The sequence below is a fragment of the Micromesistius poutassou genome, assembly GCF_964030765.1.
Source record: "Micromesistius poutassou genome assembly, chromosome: 3".
Lineage (NCBI taxonomy): Eukaryota > Metazoa > Chordata > Actinopteri > Gadiformes > Gadidae > Micromesistius > Micromesistius poutassou.
Genome location: NC_140273.1, coordinates 13943025 through 13962361, shown reverse-complemented (window position 1 = coordinate 13962361; position 19337 = coordinate 13943025). Strand labels below are relative to the sequence as shown.

The 19337-nt window shown below is 43.1% G+C and overlaps 2 protein-coding genes across 2 annotated transcripts in view; one reads left to right on the top strand and one right to left on the bottom strand.

Annotated features, from left to right (window-relative positions):
• lrba (LPS-responsive vesicle trafficking, beach and anchor containing) overlaps positions 1–19337 on the top strand; it is a 170634-nt gene that overhangs the window by 101403 nt on the left and 49894 nt on the right. Inside the window, 3 exon segments of the mRNA XM_084465513.1 lie at positions 212–226; positions 4332–4475; positions 5904–6040. Coding sequence (XP_084321639.1) covers positions 212–226; positions 4332–4475; positions 5904–6040 — 296 coding nt within the window.
• mab21l2 (mab-21-like 2) lies at positions 7246–9128 on the bottom strand. The gene has a single exon (XM_084465514.1). The coding sequence runs from the start codon at positions 8617–8619 to the stop codon at positions 7540–7542; it is 1080 nt and encodes a 359-aa protein (XP_084321640.1). The 5' UTR covers positions 8620–9128; the 3' UTR covers positions 7246–7539.

Here is a 19337-nt window from a genome sequence, read left to right as displayed (position 1 = left end):
CCGGTGTATAATGCAAAGCTAGTAGTATTAATCAGATGTTGTAGCATGTGTTGTACGCAAGTGTGTGTGTGTGTGTGTTTGGTCTTTTTTAACCTAAAAAGCTGATGTTTTAACAGCAGTGTATTTCATATTTTTTATATACTATTTATGCGCTACATTTGTTTATGTATATAATAATAATTCAAATATATTTCCTTCTATTGCATGACAGTCAATAGTACCAGCGGTAAGTAATATCTATCTTTGTTTCACATGCTTGACATTTAGACGAGAGGTCATATTGTGGTTTTCATTGTTTGTTCATTTCTTCATTTATTTATTCATTTTTCTCATTTCATTGTGTTTAAACAATATGTGAAGAAAACAAATCTAAACTTGACTGAAACAAATCGATTGGCTTTTCAAGATGACTCCATCAAACTGGTTCAGTTCCACAGAATGCTGAGTTGTCTTTAAAACAAACACCATTGATTATCTCTTCTCTAAGAATCAGAATCGGTTCCAATCAATGGCTACCCTTCTTCATTGTCTCTGGGATTGTGTCTCGTAAGAACCGGTTGTGCGAAAGTTGTCAGTCACCTTGAGAACAACAGACCAACTGTTGTCATGATTATCAAATAACTAGTAACTCGTAAAAAGTCATATTTAGTGTCTCATTACTCTTGCGGAAGCACCGCTTGAGTCCATTATGTCTGCTATGTCATTCTACCACACCTGTCCACTGCACAACATGGTTTGCAGTCAGCCCATGGCAGTTAATCAATTACCCTCACTTCACAATAAAAGTCAATATGTGGACCACAAGAAAAAAAAGAAAAGTCTCCCAACGTGTCACCTGCCGAAGTCGCACTAAATATGACCTCATTCCTGAAGACGAATGGCCAGGGGTGGAAGGAGTCAGAAAGTGATCTAAAAGCAATGCATACTGGGGATCCACAGTTCTAGGGAGACCTGCTGGGTTTGCAGTAATAGAGGTGGATGGAGTGGGGACCAGACGGGCTGCATTGCTCTGAAATCAACAGGAAAACCTGTTTTTTATCGCAAGGAAATGTTGTTTAAGGTATTCTCCATTTTACATCTCTGGTGGTTGTAGAGATCGGAGTTCATGTTCATAAATGGCTAGCTTATGTAGTACGTATATTAACTAGACTGATTCGTAAGTATCATCTGTGTGTGTGTGTGTGTGTCTTGAATACAAAATAACCTCCAGTTCCAGTAAGTAGACTCTTCCCCCACGAGGGAGTACATCCAGAACAGAGTATGGGGATATTTCATTAAAATACCTCCTTGACATTGAGGCCTGATGGCATCCATTTTCTGATGTAACCTTTCGTCTTGTTTTAATCGACCTGACATTTGTTACGGAAGTGCGCTTCAAAATGAGAATGCAGGGCAGAGTTTTCTAACACGGCGCAAAGGTCATATCTGGCTGTAATTATTTTCATCATATGGTCGAGGAAAACACTCTTGAGTTTGAACCCCCTGAAAAAATATTTATATGATTAACCCTCAATCTGCCTTATTTGAGAGCAACTGGTGGAATACTTTTTTTCCTTTATATATTTATATATATTTTATATATATCACTATAAAATATATAGTGTTAAATAATGAATGAATAAATAAATAAATATCACATGCATGATTCCTAAATTGTCTCTACACCACCCATACATACATAATATGTATATGACCAACTATTCTTTTCGGTCAGAAAAGGATACATGTGGATGAGACTACCATTAAAAAGTCCTTGGCATTTCAGTTGCGACGGGCACACACAACCAGGGTCATTCATAGCCGGCTAGGCGGGGGCGATTTCCCCCGGACCGCCTGTATAGGGGCAAGGCCATGCGCAGACTTGAGTAGAAACCTTCTATGTATTTATTGCTGGAAAGCGGCCATCTCCTTTCCCGGGGATTGATTTGGTCAGGGCTTGGTCCTGCGTAAGCAGAGGTGGTAGAGTAAATACCTGAAGACGTATGGCTGTGTTCAGGTGATCAATACTCACCTTCTGACCACGCTCTCCACCAGCCTCTGGTTAAAAAGTAATTAGTTAATTCTGACAATTTAATGGCCAGGGCCACGTATGCCCGCCCGGAGTTGTGGAAAGCAGGCAGTTGGACATCTTGGTATGTAGGGTAATTGAGGTCTAGTGTGGATTCATAAGCACTCCTACTGGTTAACACATATTTCTGACCAAAACTAAAGGGTTTTAAATGAGATGTTTTGTATCTGTGAGGATTTATCCCTTTTGGAGTGCTAGTGTGATAGTTGGCTCAAAGTTTATTGCTGGGGTTGTTCTTTGTTGGCATATCATATGTCAAAGCTTACCTTATCTGTTAAGACCGATAGCTTGTATCTCTTTTCTTTTGATTATCCGGGATGAAATATGTCATCAAACTTGCACCTGATTACTGAAAACAGACTTTTAAGACGCAATGTTTGATCAAGTGGACATTTTGACTTTTCTTTTCTTTTTATATTTTTCTTTCATCTTTTAAAATGTGCTAATATACTGACAATATAAACAAAACAAATGTGAATTTAACTTAATAATATTTGACTGACTTACTGTCATAAGTAATAACATACCACAGTATTATTTGCTGTCTTATGAATCTACACTAAATACAAAAGTGTGTGATATGAGCTACATTTGGTTTGAACCACCGGGGTTAATATTTAGTTTACGTTTTGTACGTTGTTTTAAGGAGCTTATAGCCCGCTAGCTTCTGCCAGTTTATAAGCAGTGTGTCTTCAGTACCTGCTAGCGTAGTTTCCCCAGATACGACACGCCGATCAGGCGGGGCGTAGTAACATTAGCTAAACCTAATTATTATCAAGTTAGCCGTGGCCAGTGTCTTTGTTGAGAATAGATTGTACAGAAGTTCAAATGCGTGTTTGTTTTCCAACCTCACTCGACTGACAAGCCCCCTGCCCCCTGTTCGCAGGCCAGGGGTGTGAATCCCCCGTCATGTGGTACGTATTAGCGGACCTGGGAGTAATTTCAGCGCTGCTAACTAAAGAATGCCCCCGGGAGCCTTAATTACAGGAAGTCCATTCTAAATATCAGTGAGCTGCATATTTTCAATGACAAGAGATTTTTCAGGCCGGGGCTCTGCTAACAGTTACACACTATCAAGTCACATGATGCGGCTGTGTGTTTTTTTTTACACACACACACACACACACACGTGCACACACACACACACACACACACACACACACACACACACACACACACACACACACACACACACACACACACACACACACACACACACAAAGAATGCAGCTGATATCCCCTCAGGTGATTAAGAAGGAAAAGGAAAATCATGATTTTATGCATGAAAACGGATACGTGTTTACGAGAATTGGTGTAATGATACTCGCGTTCCTGAACACACACAAACACACACACATGCACACACGAATACAGACATTCACACATGAATACACACACATATACACACACTGACCAACACACACATACACACTGACAGACACACACACACATACACAAGGAGACATAAGTAGCTAGATGGAATGCATGTTGCATATGTTTACAAAGGGGAAAGACTTGGCTGTCTTCACCTTGCACTGTATTGCACTTGTGTCTGTAGATCCAGAGCCCTGCAACCACCACTACTTCTACTACTACTATAACTACTACTACTGGGGTATACTACTGGGCTCTCTAAATGTTTTAGAGAGCCCTGAGAGCGTAAATAGATTTACTACTTACTACTGTGACTAAATAATAATATTTGAAACCTCAAGTCAAGTTCAGTTGAAATCACACACAATAGCAACTTTCTCATGCGTGCATATGTTTGGTTGAGCTTTGGTTGCAAATAGATGTTTTGATTATGTGAGTTGATTCTTGTTGTGTCGTGTTGGAGGGTCGACGATCATCAAACTGCTGTAAAATGTGGTAATTTCGAAGAGTTGAGCGGGACTTCTGAACAAGTAGCGTTGGTAGGGAAAAGTAGTCTATTAAATTATGTAAAAACTCTAAACATTTACTTGGACACCTGAATAGTGCATCATCTAATGGTTTGAAGACAAGAAAATTGTTTCAGACTGGATCTACTAATTATTACACTCTTCACGTTCAGTCCTGTCACTCCCACTTTTTTTTCCACAATTACTTTTTTTCTTTACGTTTCTGAAGTTCTTTGTTATTGAGTTTTTGTTTAAATTTCACCTGATTAAAATCCCAAAATCACATCCTATGAAATATGCACATTTTGAATTCTCTCTCGAATACTTGCTTAATAATTAAAATACAATTTATAATAATATTTTTCTAAATGTTTAATTTCCAGCTTCCGATGAAGATATCCTCAAAGGCAAACAGTCAATCAGAAGTCAGGCCCTGGCCAATCAAAACTCTGAGAGTGACGTATTCGCAGACGGAGACGATGAAACGCTATCATCATTGGAAGAGAAGGACTTGGAGAATCTAACAGGTAATGTCATAATTTTATTGTTTCAACGGCCTGCGCATGTCTTACTGTAACATCGTCGCCGCTATTTCGTCTTTACGAAAATAATCTGTTCATTGTAGGCCTACTAGTCAATTATTTCCCACCTATTAGCCTATTACCGTTTTTAAGTATTTTTATCGCGAGAAAACCTCTGGGTTTGTGTTTATGGGATAAGGCCTCTAAACTCAGTGAGGTTGTTTGTTTCATATGTGCTTTTGAAACCACAAATTCTTATGAAATAATACCGTCTCTATTGGTTGAAAAAGTTAGATGAAAGTGGCTCGTATAGCCTGTTCCAAGAGACATGTTCGGCCGTTATGTGGCTGATTGTAATGCACCCATTGATAATAAATTAGGAGCCTAATCCGATTACCACCACCTGAACGATTTTATTTTCCTTTACATGACTATAATGCATAATTCAGTCTAAGAATGTCATTAGGCCTAAATTATAACACAACCGGGCGAGTTTATGGGATATAGGCCTAAACTTTTTCCAGAAAAATGGCTGTAGGCCTATAGGCCAACAGTCTTATTATGGCGCAAAACTATCCGAATCGGATGCATGTCTTCCACACCCGTCAGATAAAACATGGGTGCTCGTCGTAGGCTATATGCTGAATATCTGTTAATCCCATCGGCTGTTTGGGAACGGCGGGGGGTTGCCCCGATCAGCGTTGTGCATGAATTGGTCATCGGCAACAAACACAATGCATCGCTGCAGCATCGCATGCATGCAGCCGGGGAGCTGCGTGCAGGCAGCCTGCAGCCGTCGCTCCCCCGAGCCGCTCCTCATTGTCATACTGGCATGAATTAAGATGGATGAGAGATTAAACAGACCTTCTAGCAATAGCCCACAATCGCACCCTGATTGACAGTTTGTTCTGTTTGACGGACACACCCCAAAGGATTGCAATAGGTTAGCATTTGGGCTAAGCTACATGAATGGTTTTAAACGTTAGAGACTGGACGTAAAATGAGACATCAGATTTATCCTGTTGTAGGCTACTGTTGCGGATTATTTGAAATAGGCCTACGTTATGAAAGTGACCGTGTTTTGGTCTGGTGAAGCAGAAAACATGGCCTATGAATTATAGCTCTCGAGTTTTGATTGTGTTGCAATGTGCGTTGGATCAATCAATGCAAGCCGTTTTTCTAATAAATCGCCTGACCCTATTTCAGTTCGGCTATTGGTTATTAATTCAATAGTTGTAAGGATAATCTTTCATTGCCAGTCCCTTTATTGAGTGTCCATTTTCGTTTTCACTTGTTTTTATTTTTGATTCTAGCCTACTTTACGAGATCTTAGGGCAGTGTGTGGCCCATATATTTACAAGTTGACCGGGTCTTTTGTAAAAATCCGCATTGAAAGTGGATGATCATAGCCCATTTCACCCGCCGCTACTGCAGGGTCCGTGAACCTGACGACCAGCGCGGAGCTCGTGGCTCCGGCCGCGGTGGTGAAGGGCACGCTGTCCATCACCTCCTCGGAGGTTTACTTCGAGGTGGATGAGGACGAGCCAAGCTTCAAGGCCATCGATCCCAAGGTAAGAGCCCACACTGACTTAACCGGCATCGATCGGTAAAAAGGATTTGCCCAAATTGTCACATCTAAATGAATCTATAACTTGAGCGAGCGTTTTTATCCCCCGATGGGCCTACTCCTGGATGAACGTTCACTGGAGCCAACCGATGGACAAAGTACATCGTTTTTATTATTATCCATATAGCGGTTTCTATGTTAATCGCTGATTTGTTAAAATTCCCCTGTTTTTTTCAACACACACACACACACACACACACACACACACACACACACACACACACACACACACACACACACACACACTTTAGGATATTCTCCTATTTTATGCTTTGGGAAAATAAAGCCTATTTGGCCATTTGTGCTGCTATGCGAATTTTACCGTTTAGTTCTGAAAATATAAACAATTAAATAATAAGTTACATTTAGATAATTAATAAAATATGGAGGCCCAAAACACCAGAAATGCGCTGAAAATATATTAGGCCTATTAGACCTGAATCTTCCTGACTTTTGTATTTGGTCTGTACTGAAAACATTTTGAATACAGACCTTAATAAGTCCGAATAATAATATTCTGCTCGTTGTAATGTCCTCATAATTATAATAATAAAATACATTGAAAATGTGTTACCCTTTACCTATATAATCATCACGACAATGTTATAAATAAATTGGAAAATGTGCCGGTTGGGTGGTTGACCTACAGGTGGTCTACTTTGTGTTTACATTCGTTGGGCCAGTTGAACCTGCAGGGCAGGCCCGGGCTGGGAGGTTGAAAACGTGTTTATTCACGCTTTAGAGGCATGGATTTTAAAAAGTATCCTAACTATTACTCGAATTTAATTTACTATTTTTATCCCAAGAAAACGGTTATAATGACGTTTCAATGACTTAGAAGCAAAATAGTTGAGCTCTGCAAATCCTAACAACTTTTCCGTATATTAAAATAGACCAATTAATGTGTTTTTAAGTTAAATGAAATGGACGTGACCTTATCAATAACAAAGTGATGTACAAAATTGTATCGACGTGGTCATAATATGTGAAGACACGTGGCCAAGTTGTAATGTTATTTACAACGTTTTATTAACATCAGTCATTTTAAATCACATAATGTAAAATGTCAACTTGGCACACTACATTTGATCCTTTCATTTAAAGATTTTGTGCATATACTTAAATAAAAAGTTTCTTCACTTCGTGAAAACAAGTAACAGAAGACTGAACACACTTAGCCTGAAAATGTACCTTAGCCTGAAAATGTACCTTGCCTCGTTGCTGCCATGAGTCTCGCCATGAGTTTCCTCACATTGACTTCTATCTTACCGTTTAGCGTCAGACTTTTTTTGTTGATTTGTTCAATTTAATATTTTGTATGTAGGCTATGTGTGGCCTACATGGATGTGACCATCAGTTCACCTTTTCGTCCTCTCTTCTCGCGGTATCCCACAAACGTCTATGCGGGACATAAAAAAAAAATAAGTCGATCGATCTATACATTTATAATTTGTCCAAACTTTTCGCGTTGGTGAGAATCTCCCTCGCCAGTCTCCACGTCTGCTTGGCCGCCGCCTCCAGGGCGGAGTGGGGCTTCCCCTGAAACAAGTCCAAATTCGGCAGGAAATAATGGGGGCATCTACGGCACTGTAAACAGGAGATCAGCTGCAGCAGGATCCCGTTAAGTCGGTCCCCGAGACAGGACTCGTCCCAGTCGGTCTCCCTCGGGTGCTTCTCGCACTCGTACAGCAGCAGGGTCTTCATGTGGTAGTTGTTGAGCGGCTGACCCGGCAGCTCCAGGTGTCGGTCGCGCAGGGTCTTGAGCACCGAGAGACACTTCTTCCTGCAGCCCGCCATCAGCAGCCTGTTCTCCGCCTCGCTGAACTGCAGCACCCAGGCGTCGCTCTCGGCCGAGCTCTGCTTCCCCGTCAGCGAGTAGCACTCTTTGGAAAGTAGGTTGAAGCCCTCGGCTTTCACCTCGGCAACTCTGTTGGGGCCCGGCCAGGGGATGTGCGGCATGGGCCACTGCGCCGCGCTCCGGGGCCAGATCCCGGTGCACTTGAACGCGGGGGTGATCTGAACCACGTACCTCTCTCTGATGCGCAGTTTCACCTCACTGGTGTCCGCCACCATCTTCACCACGTCGCGGTAGCTGCATTTGTCCACCGCTTGCGCCACCAGAGTCTGAAAACGCGAGCGGATCTTCCGCGCGGAGAGGTAGCCCGAGGCGGTGATGAACTCGACCCACAGGGACATGCTCCTCTTGCGGCCGTCGCTCAGCTTCAGCACCGCGCAGCCGGGCAGGGAGCCGTCGTCCACGAAGTTGAACACCCCCATTTGGTTGAGGTAGAGCACCACCTCGAACTCGTTGGGCGCGATGACCTCCATCCCCTCGTAGCGCGCCTCGATCTCGCTCAGGGAGCTGATGAAGCGCGGCTCCTGCACTTCCACCTCCTTCAGGACATCTGAAACCACTTTGCAGACCTCTCGGATGGTCTTCGCAATGGCCGCTTTGCGCGTTTGACATCTCTCGTTGTAGTACTTGTTAAGCTGGTAAACCAGCTTCGCCTGCGTCGCGATCATGTTCGGGCAGATGTCCGGGCTGTACACCGGAGAGTCGCAGTAGGTTGACGGATCCAATGCTTACCGGTAAAGCCAGATGGCAAACGCTTCCAGTGCAGTAAAAGAAAAAGTGTATGATCAAAGTTTTTTTTCCGCCTGTTACAGCGGATGGACGTCAGTGCAAGGAGGGAGGAAGCGGATAGGGATGCAACGTAATATGGCTACCAAGTATTTGTCCGAAACGATGCGCTTCCAAATATATCAGAGTATTTAGGCTGAAGCCCCCCCGTGTTCTGGATCACACACGCCGTCCGTATACCAGCATGTTCCTCTTATCAGGATGCGCACAACTATAGTTATTCTCTCTCCTTTCGGGTGCAGTCTTTTCGTCCACACACTCAGCTGTGTGTGCAGGACTTGTGTAGTTTATGAATGGTCCCTGAGCAAGAGCGAAAGGGGCCGGCTTCCTCTCCTGCAATCACAGCCGGAGCTGTCAGTGCGCGCAGCCAATCAGAGCGGCCGCCGGCAGCAGTCTTCGGACGGGAGGAAGAGTTTAGCCCACCAGACTCTGGTGGCGCGGAGCTGGCCGGTGCTCCCAGGTCGATAGGAGATCGCCTTGTTGATGCTTTTTGACCAACTTATTCTGCTTCTTCTGCTTGGCAACACGCTTGCAGTATTTTATGTTTCAGCCAGTGTTCCAGGTTGTTTTTGCTTGCCCGTTTGTCAGGTGCGTAAAGGCGGAGAAGGGATTTAAGACGCGACCGCGAACGATAGATTACTGGCTGCCGAGGGCCAGGTCATGTTTTTATATATTAATATATCACATTTTTTAGAAGTAGATTGAATGTGTTTTGACCTTTCGTGGTTCACGGTGTTGTACTTGAGTCGTATTTCAGTTTTTCCTACAGTTTTTTGTGATATCGTTCACTATCTTATCTATTACAATGCTTGTTTCCTCATTCTATTAAACTGATTTCTGTGCTATTTTGCCCTTTTGATATTTGGATCTCCTTTATAAAAGCTTTACGGCCAGTTGTTTAATATCCCTCTGAGATCAATGGGGGTCCAGGCTTTGGTCTCAATGCGTCTTCAATCCATTACAGCAGCGGGTCGTTTGTGTAACAAGGAAGTGGGAAGTGAAGCCTTTCTGTTTGTATGAACAACAGGAACATTTAAGGTATTCATGCAGGTCGTATTTTTTTACAACATGTTGTGCAATTATAGACTGGTGGCCTGATAAGAGGAGCTGATTGACTCTAACCAGCTCATCCACTAGGCCTATATTGTATACCTTTCAGTGGGTCGTCAGTGCACCTGCTGTTTACGCTCTGGAAATCCCAGCACGTCCTTGGATTTATTGAGATATTGTAAAGTAATTACTTAGGCTGATGCTTTTTTTTTTATTTGGGTCATATTTTAGCTGATTCTGAATTCATATTTGGGAAGAAAATTATTCAAATCGTCCGTTTACGCACGTCAATAGCTGATACCCCGCTTAACAGGAGCGCGCCGTGTCGATGCTGAGTAATTGAGGTCCTGGGGGGGACGAGGGAGGGATGGGTGGGGGGAGGTGGGAGATGTTCTGACTTTGTAATTGGAGTCCCCTTATCACCCCGGACTTCATGTCTGATGCCTTAAAAAGCCGTCACTTGTTTATGAGTGAGAGGAGGCGTTTCGCGGGCTGGGAGCACTGGTGGGGTGAGGGACGATGACGTTTTCAGCCAATATTGAAAAATAAACGCGTAGATAAACACTGTCGACCTATTGACTGAACATGCAGGCTTTTGCTTGGTGCGATTGAAATTCAGAATTTTGTTTCGGTATACGGATGTGTTTTGCGTCTTTGTCGCTAGACAGTCGGGTTCAATATGTAGGCCATAGGCCTGTTAGCGCGGGTTTCACTGCCGAGCAGGGACGCTTCGCTTTATTGAATCAATTAGAGAAGAGGACAGATTTAATTCGTATTTAGTCTAAATCTCGTCGGAGATTAAATATACTGGGTAGAAGGGATTTTCATAGTAGGCCTATGCTTCGTGATAAAATACTTACAATATTAATTAAGTTCTGTTTTACATTGTATTGTGTTTTAGATTTTTGTGACCGTGAAATTTAAATTATATAAATTAAATTAATTAATTTAGAATTTGAATATTAATTAAATTTAAATTTTAGGCTATTCGTTTAATATCGTTAAATAGCCTCGTTTTGTAATGCTTTATACAAGTTATTAATTAATTACTAAAACAACTTTGCTGAAATTAAAAAAGTAAATCAACCATTTTTTGTTCTTGGTAAATAAATAGAAAGTAAAAGGCATATTATTATTATTATATTGAGCTAATATATAATTGTGATTGAAATGAATTACATATACATGACCTACCATTATCTTTTAAAAGTTAGTTGCTATTTGAGTTTTGCTCTCCAGTTACTAACACTCAATGGGAATTAACAGCAAACGTCTATGTTTATTCTGAGAAATATTGTGTGATTCACTTCAATATGTGACCAGTCACTATTTCTCCCATTGTAAATATTGAGCATGCTGCCCCAAATGGAGTATGGATGTCTTGATGGATGTTGTTGAGGGTTTACATGTCATTAGCAGAGGGCCAAGTATCACCTTTAGTGTACCACCACTCTTCAGCAGACGGACATTGAAGCTCTTGAAGGAAGATTATTAACAGTGGAGAATGTTACCGGAATTCTCTTCCCCGTCTTATCCACAGGGGGAATTCATAATTATAATAGTAAGTATTTCAGATACAAATTTAGAACAATTGTTGAGCACCTCTCTAGCTCTTTATTACATGACAATTTGTTTAGAAGTTGATCACTGTGTGTGTGTGTGTGTGTTGGGACATGTGATTCCTGCTTGTCTTTCTACACATTAATTCCCAGGGCCGTACAGTGCCCTAGCCGTAGAGCTGTCTGTTAGCAATGCATACCATATGAGACATAGAATAAGTCCACCAAAGGAAAAAAAACTGTCTCTTCCAACCTCTGTGGCTACCCCAAATCTTATTTTTTCCTTCCCTCCCATTATCTCTTTGAAAAGATCCAGTATTATCTGTGGTGGGTAAATAGCTTTCCTCTGGTTTGTATTGACGGGGAGAGAAGACCAGAGACCCGGTGGAGAGCTCTTTGATGTGATGCCTGTGAGAGCGAGCACACACACACACACACACACACACACACACACACACACACACACACACACACACACACACACACACACACACACACACACACACACACACACACACACACACACACACACACACACAGCAGAATCCTGGCCAGAGCTAGGCTATCTATCCCTCTGCTCTACTCTCTTGTTCTCAGTGTGTGTGTCCTCATGGTGTAATCTCAGCTTTTTGCCAGGTGTCCCACCATGTTGTTGTAACATATAACTTCCAGCAGTGTAGCTTTATTATATTTCTATTATGGATACTAATTTTGGAGAAAAACACACACTCGGTTGTCTAGTTTTCCGTTGAGTACTTGTAGCCTCGCTATTGACATGATGGTTCTCAACTGCCCCTAAATGATTCATATAATATAATCTGTTGCAATTTTTACAAGACACACACTCTGTCGTCTGTTCTTGAATACTTTAGTTTGACGACACTACACGAAAGACGGTCGGGTTCCAAACCTGTGTGTGAACTCTCTTTGCAGGGATTCAGGGCCTAAATGCTGTAAGATGAATATTGTCTGGTGGTTTCGTATACGCGACACTAAGTGTGGTCCCTCCTCGCTGTGTGTTGTGTCTGACGAGGAGCCGCAGCTCTGGAGGCGTCTGCGTGGCAAGAGGCGTGGAGGTATTCAGAGTAGGAACCCCCCCCCCTTCTCCCGACGGAGTAAATGGCACCGCCATTTATTTCGAGCATATTAGAATAAAATCCGCTTTTCCTTTACCCACCTTTTGTTGGGCGTGAGTCAAAAACGCGGGGGTGCGTTCAGAGGCACTTGACACCGTGAGACGGTTAGAGCAAGAGTAGGAAGGGAGGGCTGGGGTTCGGGGAGGCTTTCGTGGCTCCGAGTGAAGGATGGAGGAGGTGGGTGCCAGAGCTATAGGGGCTCTTTACTGCTGTTGGTTTCTCTTCTCCTCTCGAAACACGATCGCCGCTGGGAAAGCAGCTTCACTTCAAGCAGGCACTCATGCATACTATCACACGCACGCACACACGCACGCACGCACACACACACGACATTTAGAGGGTTCTGTGGCACTGTCCCCCAAAGCCCGGACGGACCCAGCTGCTCCCGCCGTCGAAGGCCCAGAGAAAATCAGCCCAGGCTACTAATTGCTTGGCAAGGCACCGCATCTGCTCTGCAGATCGCAGAACTGATGGTGAAGTCATGGAGCAGATGTGTGTGTGTGCCTGCCTGACTGTTTACGCTCTTAATGTCTGCCTGTGTGTGTGTGTGTGACTTTGTGTGTGTCTGCGTGAGCCTGAGTATGTCTTCCTGTGTGTGTATCTGTGTGCATGTGTGTGTTTGACAGTAGAGTCCCTATGTTTACACACAACCCATTGATAATCCATGTAGAGTTATTGTTGCGTAATGTGCTCTGAGAGACACATGGTAGCCCATAAATAAGGATGTGAAATGTTTTGAGCCCCCTCCCCGATCGGTTAGATGGAATGAAAGCACAAATCTATTGGAAGATTTTTTCTTTCTTTCTCTTAGAGCCTGCCAGCTGCTGTTATATATAGGGACTTTATTAATGATGATGATGTGTGATCAATATCATATGCAATGTGATATGTATTGCATTACAGCTAATGGTGGATCACCTTTTAAGGCTACTTGCTGCCCCATTTTTCAGTAAGCTATTTACGTACAATGTCTTTCATAAGGATAGAATGATTTATATATTTAGAATGGTGATAAATTCTACCTAACAGTATTTATTTGAAGGCCAAACACTTTCAAATTGTTCATTATTCCTTCATTACACTTAACCCAGACACAATCATGACGTGCGTACGCAGTAAAACACATGCACTAACATGTCTATGTTGATGTTTTCTTAGTTCATCAACAAATCTAAAAGATACATGCTGCAGGCAGATGTGCTTCCAAACATGGCTGTGACAGATCTCGGCTCCCACACCTCGCACCTTCCACTCTCTGCCCTGATGAAGCTCCTGTAGAGAAGGCTGTCAGACACTCTAATTGGTGTGCTGGTGACATGTGACCAGGAGCAGGCTGAATGGATGGGCATTCAGTCAGGAGAATGCTAAAAGAAAAAAACTAATCAGTGTTATGTAGTGACCGATTCCATATTGTAAAGCTGTCCCCAAAGTGTCTAACTACTGTGCCCACGGCCCCCTACCCATCTCCACTCCTCGGCTGCACCAGTGTTACTTGGTCGCCAGGGACGACCTTCAGCTGCAGCTGCCAATCAGAAAGAGGCATGGCAGAAAGGGGCCTCTGACAGAGAGAGAGGGGGGGGGGAGAGTTATATTGATTTTCCAGTTAGGACCTAAGTAGTGTGTGCTATAGGACTAACAGACAGCCGGAGCAGGTATGTCATTATCAATGAGCCCAGGAAAACGGATCCCTTCACTCGCACTCATTCATATCTCTTCCCCCAACCCCCCATCCACCACCTCTACTTCCACTACCTCACCCCCCCCACCATCTCCATCTTCCCTGCTCGCCATTCCTCCATCCTCTCCCTCCACTTGCTTCGAATGAATTTTGGACGGAGGGTCGATAAATCGCTGGAGCATAGGATGCGGATACGGGCTGAGGGATGGGCTTGGGTGACCTTCTTTTTCTCTTTCTTTCTCTAGCTCTCGCTCTCTCTCGCACTCTCTCTCTCTCTCTCTCTCTGTCTCTCTCTCTCTCTCTCCCTCTGTCTCTCTCCCTGTGTGTGTGTGTGTGTGTGTGTGTGTGTGTGTGTGTGCACTCCCCCCTCTCCAGTAATTGTAGCACCTGGAAGACATTAAACATTTCCCTACCCGAGTCGGACTCATTATCTCCCAAACCACCATGTGCTGCTTTTGGCTTCTTCCATCCACTCCTCCCCCACTAAACCCCCCCCCAAACTTTCTCCCCCGTCCCCGAAGCTCACGCTCTCCTCTCTGGGTTAATCTCAGTCCTCCGCCGGTCCCCTGGGGCATTGTTTGACTTATCCTCTCATCAGGAACCCCCCCCAATTATTACCATGCTGCTCTCAGTATGCCTCAGTGCTAACGTCAAGTCACTGTCTGGGGATGCAGGACAGCTAGCGGACAATGCTAACTCACATCCAAACAATCCGGGGGGGTGGTTGAGATCCAATTAGGAAATATAACAGCAAGTAAATATTGTCGGCACCCTGAAGTGTTGTTCCACTGCTGTTTCAAAGCAGTGTTAGGAGTTGTCACGTTGACTTTGTTTTGTTGTGGAGCTTTCCTTTTATTGCACACATGGATGTTGTTCTGTGTTTGTTTTACCACTCTTTGAAACCTCTTTTAAGGCAACATAATATGTTATAAATCTGTACTTAATTCAAATCAAATGAAGTAAAACATAAAAGGCACATTTAAGAATATCAAGCGGCAAATTGTATTAGTGGAGTTAAATTCTATAATTAAATAATAATGTATTAATTTACATTTTTTACATTTTTGTTTATTATTTTATATTTGTTGGAAATTTTAATCCAGACTAACCTTGAACGCTCCACTTCTTTCTACTTTTTATTTTAATTTACAGCTTACATTACTTCATATATAATAATTATATTCATAATAATAAATGTTGAGTTTTCCATTTGTTTCACAGAAAAATCGAATATGCCCAGTATCGTCTTTCATTAGTGAAGCGATAAATGTGTGTTTTCTGAGCAATGAGCCACAAACCAGTATCAAATCAGGGCCAAGCACAGAGGAAGATGACTGCCAGCAGGTCAACACAGAGAAACCACCACACACACTGTCAACCCACTAATGATGACTAATGTCTCTCCAGCCACGCACACATCAACACACACAAACAAAAACACCCTAACACAACCCTAACACAAGCTTGTCCCCCCCTCCTCCCCCCTCACCGATGACCTGACTTTGGACCTCAATACAACCAGCAACAGCAATCCACCGCGAACCCACCAGACCTTCCTCACACTTAACCAAACACCTTCAGACAAAAGACGTTGTCCAGCCTCCCCCCCCTGCCATCTCCCTGCCTGCACCTGAGCCTGGCCTGCCCTCCCCCTCCCCTCCCTTCCATCATGCTCCATCTTTGGGCTTGACTGAGGCCATGGTGCCTCCCCTCCCACCATCTGATTGATCCCCTCTCTCCATCATTTATTCCATTCGTCGGCCCCTGACACGCGTGTCAAAGACAACACGGCAGCCTGATGGATAGGGCTGTTTATGGATGCCAGTCTGCCTGGCTGGCTACTGATATTACACCCTGCACCTGTGTACCTGCTGTTCCACGCCGGCCCCTTTGTTATTCAAGGCGAGGTCAGGAGACGCAGGCTGCAGATTGAAAAATCGATGTGCGCAGGGGGCAAGCCTGGCAGATTGGGGATTGGAATTGTAAATGTGGTACTTTCATTTTTCAGGCGTTTTGGTTTGTTTTTTGGAAGCTTTCGCTGCGTTCGTGGTTGAGGGGAAAAAAAAGAAGAGGGGTTTGGTTTTGATCCTAAAAAAATTAAAAAGTTACTTGTATATTATTAATGGTTAACCAATTTGAGTCTTATTACAACAAAAAAAAGAGGAGGTTCATTTGAATGTGAGAATGCTCCTAAACCAACGGATCAAGGCAACACTACCCCAAAAGTGTTTTCAAGATGAGAATGTCCCCAGGTTTATTAAAAAACAACAACATTTTTTAGTTGACTCGTTGAAAGCAGCCCTGATCCGACCAGGGTTGTTTTTCTGCCGCTGCAGAGCCATCCCCTCTGTGGAGGAGGCTGAGGGCTGAATGTCACACTCTCAGGGTTCTCTGCTGCTATTACAGTTAATGACCCTTCCTGTCTGCTGCAAACGCAACATCCCCCAGAGGCACACTACAGTAAACTCACCCAGCCGAGACCCCTTTACGCTTTTTATTTTCACACTCCACTTGAGATGGACGCAAACAGAGCCACAACCCGATGTATGAACAGGGCCAGTGCAGGGATGTGTTCTGTAGACTGGAATTAAAAGGTCATTTGTTGTTTAATACTCCACTTGCAGTTCTTCATTTGGGATATTCTCCCCAGTTCAACGGTGCCCGAAAAGGTATACCCTTTCAGATAATTACTATGTTTATTGCAGCATGTATTATGTGGCATCATCCAAGTCAAATTAGTGCCACACCACTTCTCTGCAATGAATTTCTGCTGGTCGTTCAGCGACAGCCTGATCACCTTCACACTCCACACAAAGTGCCCATAGTTTCATTCAGTGAAAAGGCTTTCAACACTCTCCTCTTTCCCTCTTCTCCCTCCTCCAGGAAACCTACCCCTAGCTTCTCCCAAGAGGGGTCCCCCCCCCCACACACACACACCCCTATTTAAGACGGCAACAATAGGTGGATTAGAAAAAGAATTTACCCCAATGACGCTCTGCGGCGATTCCGAAAAAATGGCCATCCAGCCGGGCTAAAAAGGGAGAGCGAGGAGAATGCGATAAGCGGTGGTCAGCGATCTAAACCTGTCTGATGTGTGTTAGCCATGGCAGCTTATAGGGAGATGGGCGAAGACAATGCGCACTAAGTCCTCCAACCAGTCCTTCATGGCTTCAGAGTAGAGTCGAAGCCCAGGGCTGTCTAGCTGATTTTACCCAATTCTGCTGAAAAGTATACAACCTTTTGCCCCCCCCTTGCTTCTCTTTCAGTATGTGCAAGTGTTTGTTGAGGTGGAGCTTGACACGTCCTTGGTTGTGGCGTTGCTATTCCACGACTGATATTTCAACAGGTGCTCAGTTTCTTTTGCGGTTTACCAATAACCCGATGTCTGAAATCCTAGTGTACAATCACAACTGGTATTTGTAAGTGTGATTTAGGTAAACTCGTTCTATCAAACTATGTTTTACAGTTCAGATAAAACCTGTATAAATACATTACTTTGACAGACTAAGTATAATTTATTATAAAAACATTATTTACATTGTAAAACCAGCAATTAACAGTTTTGGGATCCTATGAAACAGAAAGAGCTTCTCCTCGACTCAGAGATGCCTTTTGCCTTTCTATCTTGTCTTACCCATCACCTGAAGCCACCACCTCTGCCCTCTGTGGCCCCTGAGATTAAAACTTCCAGGGGGGGGGGGGGGATTTGTGGTGGCTCTTTGGTGGAGATTAAAAAAAAAAGTGGCAAGAGCATTATATCCTCTGGAAACCGGAATTTAATCTCCAACAAATTTAATAAAAATTAAACCCATGGTTAAAGAGATGCTGAGCGTATTTATACATTGAACTGTTAACATAAGTGGATACCCTTACACTATTTTGTTTAGCTTTTCTTGTATATAATCCTATAATCCTCCCATTAGCATTTCCCACTGCACATTCGGTATGCTACATGCTCTGTTACTCCTGAGCTGCTTCAGTTAAAGGTGCTAAAAAAAAAGGCCTTCACTTCTCCTCCAATTAACCCCAAGACCACAGCCCTGGTATCTTCCAAAATCCACACAAGGCCTTTTTATGCTTCAAAAAGGCTAAGCACTCAAGCAAAAGAAGAGGAGAAGGCTAAACTGTTAACAAACAGTGGAGAGGGGGACCCAGAGTTTAATCCTCATTAGGCTGCATTCAAACTAAATGCTCCAAAAGGTCCTTTCAGGAGACTGTCTTCAAAGAGGGGTAAAGTCCAACTTGGCAACCCCCTTCTCTGCGGCGAAAGCTTTTCAAGTCGTGAGGCTTGAAAACCTGAGTGTCTGCTGCACAAGCTTGCCATGTTTATTTTCCTTTAAGTCTCTCACACCCCAGTGGGTTCTTGGCTCTGTTTATTTATTTTAGTGCTTGTAAGTTAGTTTTACATCCCTTGTGGAAGATGAACTAGGTATTATGTGTATCCAGTGATTAACACTGTGAATTTGTTATGTGACATTTAAACAATTGTGCATTATCAGTTTGACACAAATCCTTCTTTGGTTTCATATGCTGAAGTCATTCTGATGATTTTGGAATTATCAGTAGTTTCTTCTATGGAACCAAAACCAATACTAAGTACTATGACTTCAAATACTACATGTTTACTGTTTACACATCTAACCACTTCACTTCATCATCTAAGCCTTAATCCTGTAAAAGAACACACTTGTGCACTTGTTTGCCCTCTTTAATGATGCATTATTATCTCATGGTCTAGCAAGCACATACAATAAGGATTAGGAGTAAGTAAATAGAGCTTTATTTACATGGCACTTAAAAAAAAAAAAAACACAAGGTTACAAGGTGCTTCACTTACATGCAAACAAACATAAATGTTTTTAATAAATAAAGATCTAATATAATATATATAAAACACAGCAGTGATTTGGAGTGATGGTGACTTGGGTAGTTGAGACCAACATACTGGACTAGACTCCTGCCAGAAACAAAGGGTCATGTGGTGATACCAGCTTTTATGATTTCAACCTCTAATTACGGGAGAGCATTCTTCTACCAAATCTGGAATGCCAATTATCTGACTTTTTTTCTCTTTCGGATTCGCACAAATTCTCGCCGGCTAGCATATGTCAGCACATATATTTTTCCCTCGCCTTTACGTATTGTTTATCTATATTTAAAATCCAGCGCGTATCATT